This window comes from Eriocheir sinensis, unplaced genomic scaffold (assembly GCF_024679095.1).
Source record: "Eriocheir sinensis breed Jianghai 21 unplaced genomic scaffold, ASM2467909v1 Scaffold12, whole genome shotgun sequence".
Lineage (NCBI taxonomy): Eukaryota > Metazoa > Arthropoda > Malacostraca > Decapoda > Varunidae > Eriocheir > Eriocheir sinensis.
This window is the reverse complement of record NW_026110518.1, coordinates 954,281-962,670: the sequence shown is the minus strand read 5'-3', so window position 1 is coordinate 962,670 and position 8,390 is coordinate 954,281. Positions and strand designations below refer to the sequence as shown.

At 50.6% G+C, this 8,390-nt stretch overlaps 1 protein-coding gene across 1 annotated transcript in view; it reads right to left on the bottom strand.

Annotated features, from left to right (window-relative positions):
• Positions 1–2,158: 2,158 nt before the first annotated feature.
• LOC126989511 (uncharacterized) overlaps positions 2,159–8,390 on the bottom strand; it is a 7,683-nt gene continuing 1,451 nt past the window's right edge. Inside the window, exon 2 of the mRNA XM_050848088.1 lies at positions 2,159–3,614. Coding sequence (XP_050704045.1) covers positions 2,550–3,614 — 1,065 coding nt within the window. The 3' untranslated portion in view covers positions 2,159–2,549. The remainder of the gene's footprint in view (positions 3,615–8,390) is intronic.

Sequence of the window (8,390 nt, the reverse complement as noted above, 5' to 3'; positions counted from 1 at the left end):
GAGGCGTTCTAGCACAGTATAAGGGCCTTCCCAGGGGCTCTGTAACTTCGGAGACTGTCCTTTCTTCCTCTGCGGGTTTTAAAGGCAGACTTGGTCTCCTTCCTTGAAGTCAACGTGGCTTGCCCTCATATTGTAACCGCGCTTCATGGCCTCCCCGGAGAACTTCAAGGCACCCCGGACTTGATGGTACACCTCTTCCAGCCGTTCCTCTAGTTGACAGGCAAAACTGGAGGCGTCCCTTGGAAGGCTTTCCAGTTTGTAATATGTCTTTTTTTTTATGGCGATTGTGTGTTTTTTGTTTTTAGGCTTAGCATGTATTTAGTCTGGATTAAGAAAGAACAAATTAGCCTGGATTAAGAAAGAACAAATAAAATAGACTAGTAGGCTTAGCATGTATTTAGTCTGGATTAAGAAAGAACAAATTAGCCTGGATTAAGAAAGAACAAATAAAATAGACTAGATTAAGGTAATATAATAACTTGTCATACCATTTTTTCCACTATATTTCAATAAAAATGTATAAAATCTACTTTTCCCGTTCCTACCCCTCACTGAAAAGACAATCGATATAACTCCAGTCAATATGAAAATCAACAGTAACACACGCACACACACACACACGCATATGCTGGCAAACTGAAAAATCAATAGCGGGTAGAGGGAGGGGTAGTGGTACCCTCAGACTGACCATCAAGTCACCGCTCGCGAGGGGTAGGGCATAGAGGGGGACACGCACACACATGCTGGCAAACTGGAAAAAAAATCAATAGCGGGAGGGGAAGAGGGAGGGGGAAAGGTAGCCACAGGCCTCCGCCCAACAAGTCACCGCTCGCGCTAACCGATCCCCGGCAGGAGGGTGACGCCCCGGCACGGTGCGAAAGGACCGATCCCCCGGCAGGAGGGTGACGCCCCGGCACGGTGCGAAAGGACGCCCCTAGCCGATCCCCCGGCACTGGGGCGAAAGGACGCCCCGGCACGGCGCGAAAGGACCGATCCCCCGGCAGGAGGGCGACGCCCCGGCACGGTGCGAAAGGACCGATCCCCCGGCAGGAGGGTGACGCCCCGGCACAGTGCGAAAGGACGCCCCTAACCGATCCCCTGAACAAGGCACCGCTCGCGCTAACCGATCCCCGGCAGGAGGGCGCGAAAGGACGCCCCTAACCGATCCCCCGAACAAGGCACCGCTCGCGCTAACCGATCCCCGGCAGGAGGGCGACGCCCCGGCACGGCGCGAAAGGACCAATCCCCGGCAGGAGGGTGACGCTCAGGCCTCCGGGGAGACACGATGGCGTGGAAGGTGGTGGGTGTTTGGGGTGGGTGGGTGGGTGGGTGGGGGGGGGGGGGGGGAATGGTCACTTTTGGGTAGGTTTGTGACCACTCCCCGGTTGGGTAGTGGGGAGGTCCCCTCGGCGGCTGGCTGCCCGCGCGGCTGGCTGGCCGTCCGGCTGACTGGCCGCACGGCCGGCCGGGAAATTCGACGTACAAAAATTTTTCGACGTCATTTTTTTTGGCTGCAAATTCTTGATTATGCTTGCGAATTATTTTGGTCCCGTCACTGTCACCATTACCTACTACTATCGTGTTTTGGCCGCGGTGATTGTGTTTTGGCTTAGAGAGATAAGCGGGTGCGTTAATGGGCAATTACAATTGTGTATAGGTTGGTAAATGAACAGTGGGGACAATCATGTGTTGGAGTCCGTGTTGTGTTTTAGCGGTCGATACCGCTGTTGTCATCGGAAAATATTGCCGGTGAAGATGATGATGACACGAGTGGTGTCGCAGCCCTCGGGGCACCACATACCCCCCCCGTTAAAACCACGCCACGTCCTCGTGGCACGAAGCGGTCCGCCCGGCGGACGACCATGGAGGGCCAAGACGGGGATGGCGGGATCGTGGGGGAGGAGGCCTGCGAGACGGGACCTGAAGAGACAGAAGAAGGCCACCCACCGGCGACGAAGACGACGCCGAGGAGGAGCAGCCACCCCACCAAGGGAGGAAGGGGTCGAAGGCGGGGACCGGAGAGACGGATACAAGGAGCGCGTGAAGTGCTCTAGGCAGGTACAGCGGTGGCGCCATATACGACCAGGGAGACGGCGCCGGGGAGGGGAAGGGGCCAAGGGGAGTCTTGGCCAGGAGCGATGAGACCACGTCACGTCCTATGTGGAAGGGGGCGGGATGAACCGTCAGCGGGGCGTCACCGTCCATAGTAGCAGAGGCAGGGAGGCTGAAGGCGTCGGAGTGGGCACTACAGCCCATACCGAGGCGGAGGAGACCCGTCCCGTTGATGGTCTGCCTGTATTTGGAGACCGGGCTGTCCGGGCAGACCATGGTGACCATCTGGGGAGTATCGGTAGCGAAGACCCAGCCCGCAGGAGACGGGATGAAGACCGGGGGGAAGACTCTGAGGAGAGACTTAGAACACAGCGAGAGGGCGTCTGGGCGATCGAGAAAGAGAGCGATCTCGCAGCGCTGGACAGAAGTCGAGTAGACAGGGGCGACAGGGGGACATACATAGAGCAGGTGGTGTTTAGTACAGCGGTCCAAGGAGTCTAAGAGCATATAGTGAGTGCGGTCTTCAGAAACCGCAAGGTAAGTGGAAAGCGTGTCGGTGTGCAGAAAATATGGCGTGCCATCAAGATGAAAAGGCAACGCGTCCATTTTAAACACATCGAACACGTCAGAGGATCCCCTTTCATGGGGATTTGTAAGTAGAAGTGAAGGGTTCCTGAGGAAAGCGTACCTTTAGAAATAACCCTAGAGACATCTCTATACAATGCTAAATATTCATGTGCTGCAGGGAAAAGTAAGCCTGGGTAATGGAGTGACGCATTGCTGAGCACACGAAATAGTACATCATTTGGAAGGAGGAGAGGGGAAACCTGCGGTTGGGACAGCTGCTGAAGGCCAAGCTTGAGATTCAGAGTATCATGATTTAGGTCACTAAGTGCCAACTGAATGAGAAGGATAGTCTCCAAAATACGCATTTCCCCTTCAATTTGCAAGGTTTTTAGTGAGAACTGACGGATAATAGCTGAGGCCAAAGCCGAGGCGGACTCTAGACGGGAGATGGCAGAATGAACATGACGGAGGTCCCGAACTGTGGCGTTGAGGACTTCCTGATGGAGGTTAAGTTGACGTCTCTCTTCTGTGGACAGAGTGTAGAGCTGGGAGAGCTTCCCGTGTATCACATCTATTTGGGCCTGAGTGGCCGTACCGAAAAGGAGGTTTGCTACCGAGCCAAGGAAATCCACGGCCCCTCGCTTCTGGCGAGTCCGAAATGGGCTTCCATCTCTACCACTCATAGCCGACAGAAAGCTGTTAAGATCTTTGAATAACTTCTCAAACTCAATGTGAAAAGAGTCTAGAGTGCGCCTGAGCAGACCAACAGTAGGGAACGATTGATTCATATGTTCAATCGACCATGAAACTTCCGCTGTTAGATTTGCCACGTTGATGAGAGGACGTTGGATGTCGTCCGTCTTGATGACGACGGGGACAACATAGTACCGTCCTGTCAACAGCATCTTAAAGACTGGGGAGAAGACGAGGCCGGGACGAATGGGTTGCTCCCGGGAGGGATCAAGGGAAGACAAGGAGAGGGCAACACCCAGGATCTGTAATTATAGGGGGCATCAGTTCGTTGGTCGTTGGCGATACTCAAGAGGGTGTTCCATGACATTGGGGAGAGAAGGGGGTACCGTATTGGAGCGTAATGAGCGACTGACACAGGGCTCTGAAGGAGCTGAGGGAACCAATGAGGGGACCTCTGAAGCATCTGAGGAGACAGGAGCCGGTGAGGAGAGCTCGGAAGGAGCTGGAAAGGACAATGGCAGCGGCTCCTCGGGGGAATAAGTCATGGGGAGTGGGTCCACTTCTACTACGTGATCAGGGAGAGGGTATGCACGCCTGACATTAGGAGAGTCATGGAAGCCAAGAGAGTCCTCGTGAACGACCTGAACATTATTTGTGTGAACTGTCTTGATCTTACCACCTCTAACATGACGCAGTCGTAAGACTACAGGGCTTATTTTTTCTAGCACCCTAAAAGGTCCATTGAACAAGGGCTGGAGCTTCTTTGGTTCGCCCTTTGTACATACATGCCTTAAGTAGACCCGATCTCCTACTACCACCTGTTTGGGTTTGGATTTCCTAAACATTCTTTCTGACTCCTGCCATCCTATATCTATATTGGTCTGACATAGTTTATAGGTCCGCTGCGCGACACTAGAAGTAAATGCTTTATAGCTGTCAACATCATAACAAGGTTGGAGTTTATTCTCAAGCACTTCAAAAGGAACATTTGGGTCCCGAGAGAAAAGCAAGAAAAATGGTGAATCTTTCAGAACACGGTGGTAGGCAGTGTTGTAGGCGTGTGTTGCAACCGGAAGCATTTGGTCCCAGATACCGCGATTGTCCTCGCACAAAGTTCTCAAGATATTTATTAAGGTGCCATTAGGCCTTTCTATCACACCGTTTGCAGACGGGTGATAAGGAGTTGTCCTTAGATGATCAATCTGTAACAACTGAGTCAACTCTCGTAAGAGAGTGTTGACGAACTCCTTTCCTTGATCCGTGACTAGAATCGGCGGGATGCTGTGTACACAGACTACGTTCTTGTAGAACGCAGCTGCCACTTCCTTGGCTGCCTTCGTACGAAGGGGGGTTGCTACCAAGAAGCGTGACAGGACGTCTATCACTGTCAGTACATACCTATAGCCTTCGTCTGAAACAGACAAAGGTCCGACAATATCCATATGGACTCTGTCAAACGGTTGGCCAACCTCTGGATACCTCATAAGTGGAGCTGGCGGGGATCCCTCTTCTTAAACCGACAACAGACAGGACAAGATCTGACATATTGCTCCACGTCCGCCTTCATTCCCGGCCAGTACGCAAACTTGCGACAGCGTGCCAACGTAACCTTAGTGCCTCCATGCCCTGCAGGTAGCATGGAATGCGCCAAAGCTAACGCGTTAGGAATGTAGCTTGGTGGAACGATAACCAGTCTTTTCTGCTTGTTGTATTCATCGCAAACATCGCGGTAGAGAATGCCGTTCTCTACACACTTCACTAAGAGGCAGTTTTTTGAAGTGCCTCTTAGCTGCATTTAACGTTACATTGCTCCTCTCTGCAACCTTTCTCTCATCTCTCTCATGTACGTTACCACCGGTGGTTTGTTCAAAAGCATGCTTCAATTCTCTCAGTTCAGGATCGCGATCCTGGTGCTCCATGAGTCCAGCAAGACTCCAATGGAGAAACTTATCCTGTTTGTCATGTCCCTCCGGAGAGGCGACAGACATGTCCTGTCCACCCGTAAGGGTGACAGACATAATTCGAGCATCCAATTCGCCTTCTATCACGTCACTCTCCTGATTCCTAATCCTTGACAAAAATCTGCTACCATGTTGCTGGAGCCTGGGAGATAATCAATACTAAAGTCAAATTCTCCTAGAAGTGTCTGCCAGCGTGCAATCCTGCTGCTAGGTACTGTGCTTTTAACAGCCAAGTCAGTGGTCTATGGTCCGACAGGATGTGTATCCTATAACCCAAGATAAGGGGTCGGTTAGTACTGAGGCCATAGATGACTGCTAAAGCTTCTCTCTCTACCGCTGAGTAGTTACGTTCTGCTCCATTCAGGGTTCTACTAAAATATGCTATGGGACGTAAACTACCATTTTCATCCTTTTGTTGCAACACACCACCTATTGCATTATCTGACGCATCTGTGGTGAGATTGAAGGGCTTCCGGAAATCCGGAAAGGCTAAAACAATGTCAGTCGTTAGACTGTTCTTTAGTGTGCTAAATGCATGCAATGCCTCTTCATTCCACTCCAGATGTGTCTTATCATTCTTGGTTACTTTCCTCCCTTTGAGTAAATTATTAAGTGGGGATGCTATCTTGGCAAAGTCTTTAATGAATTTCCTATAAAAGTTAACCAATCCCAGGAAACCTTGAAGTTCTTTGACTGTTTTCGGAGGAGTGAGTTGTTGCACCGCCTGTACCTTTGAGGGCTGAGGCTTCAAGCCAGAAGCACTAACAATGTGACCCAGATAATCTACTTGCTCTTTGAAAAAGGAACACTTATCTAGTCTTAAGGACAGGTGAGCTTTCTGCAGTCTGGCCAAGACGGCATGGAGGTTCTTTAGGTGATGGTCCATGTCTTTCCCTTGTACTATCAAATCATCAAGGTATACATGTACAATTCTTCCTGTCAGACCTATGAGAACTTGATTCATGATCCGTTGATAGGCTGCAGGTGCTGTTTTTAATCCAAAGGGGACTGTAGTGAATTCATAGAGGCCATAAGGTGTCGTGAAGGCTGTCAAGTGTTTAGATTCCTCTGCCAATGGGACTTGGTGGTAGCCCTGGCGCAAATCAAGGGAGGTGAATACTTTACTTTCCCCTAACTGTTGCAAAATGAGGTTAATGTTAGGGAGTGGATGTTTGTCATCAATCAATTCATCGTTCAGAGCGCGGAAGTCGAGACAAAGTCTGACTCCACCATCCTTTTTAGCAACAGGGACTAGAGGTGCGCTGTAGGGTGACGCACTAGGGCGTATAATACCCTGGGCCTCAAGGTCCTTGAGCTGAATCTCTATTTCTTTATGATATTTTACTGGTATTGGGTATGGCTTTTTATATATAGGCTTGTCATTTTTAGCCTTAAAGTGTGAACATAATAGGGGTAATAGTGAGTGGCTCGTTTTTAGCGCAAACACATCAGGATACTTGCGTGTTAGGCCCTTCAGACAGCAATTTTCCCGTTGTGAGGGTAAAAATAGCTCGTCTATCAGCTTATCGAGTACCATCTGCTTATTTGACTGGGTGACAGGCGGCTTTGTAGCTGTTTTGTGACAGCCGCTACACATTCATTAGTCGATGATTGATAGTATTCTGAGTGACAAGAATAAATGTGTCCCATCACTTCACCTGTTGGCATCTCAATAGTTTCTTCAGTTGGGTTAGCATAGGGAATGATGAATTTACCTTTGGTTTGTTTGACGTTAGGAGTTAAGGTTACTAACCCGGGAAATAAAAATGAAGAAGGGATATCATTGGACCTTGGGAGAAATAAGGCTTGCTGGGCTCTGCCAATCTCTGCCTCCAGAGTGACATACCCTGCCGTGCCTGGTAGCAAGGACGCCACGTTAATAGCGTATGCTTTCACTGGTACTTCCTCCATTTCGTCTAAAGTAGGTTTAAGGTCGGTTAGTCAATCTTCTGGGTACGGGCTCATATCGTCCGCAGCCAGGGAATGTACTTCCACTGGGTAGGCGCCCACCATTACACTAAACTGCCCAGGTGTGTCCAGCGGTGCAGCTACCACATTTTGTCTCCACATAAATTCTAGGCCCAACAAAACTGCTGTTGGTAACACTATGCCTTGTGATATTACTACAAACTTTTCTATAATTTCTCCGTGCCCAAAGTCTACTACTACTTCGGCTATTCCTTTATTAGGGATTGGAGTCCGATCTACCCCTTGTATGGAGAGAGGTTCTGTAACTATCATCTTCCCGCCTACCTTCCTAAATAAATCTTCTTCTATTAGGGACGCTCCTGCTCCTGTGTCTAGCATTGCGTAAACCATCTCCTTTTGTGCATTAGCGCCTACGCACAATCTCAACGTGAGGGCGTTGGTAGGGCCGTGGACTGCCGCTCCTCTGGGGTCGTTTTTTTTTTGTTCTTCTCGTGGTCAGGGTTGACCCAGGAGCTACGGGGTGAGGGACCGGCCGTGTACTCCGGGCGCCAGGCAGCGCAAGGCGAGACAGGCTGACGCCTGTTTCGAGTGGGCTGGTACTGAGGGTACCGAGAGCCCGTTGGTGGGTGGTAGGCACCCCTATACTGCCTTCCATATGTGCAATCGCGAGCCATGTGTCCTACATACCCACAAGCATAACATGTAGGTGGCGTGGGCGCGTTCCCATATGGGCGTGTAGGTGGCGCGGCGTCCTCCCCTTTGGGGTATCGGGTAACGTGACTGGCCTGGAGGGCGTGGAGGACGGGCTTGTGAGACATGTTTGGGTCCGGATGCCTGGGTGGAACAGACGTTCAGCACTTTTATTTCTTTGGCGATATCGGCATCGGATAGCTTCGACTCTGGATAAGCTTTAATATACTCATACCCTTTCTTTAATACCTTCTGTGGGTCCCCCTTTTCTTCCTCCGTTAGGATGAGTAAGAGGGCCGGAGGGAAAGCCTCTCTGAGCCGTAAAGCGGTTATCTCAGTTAGGAAACTGGCATTGTCAGGCTTGAGAGCGATCAACTCGTCTCTCAATGTCTCCAGGCGGATGAGGAAGGTGCGGATGTTTTCTCCTGTCCGCCGTTTTGCCTCTCCCAATTCTTTCTGGAGGACCGAAAAGGTCCTTACTGTGGGAAACACACGTAG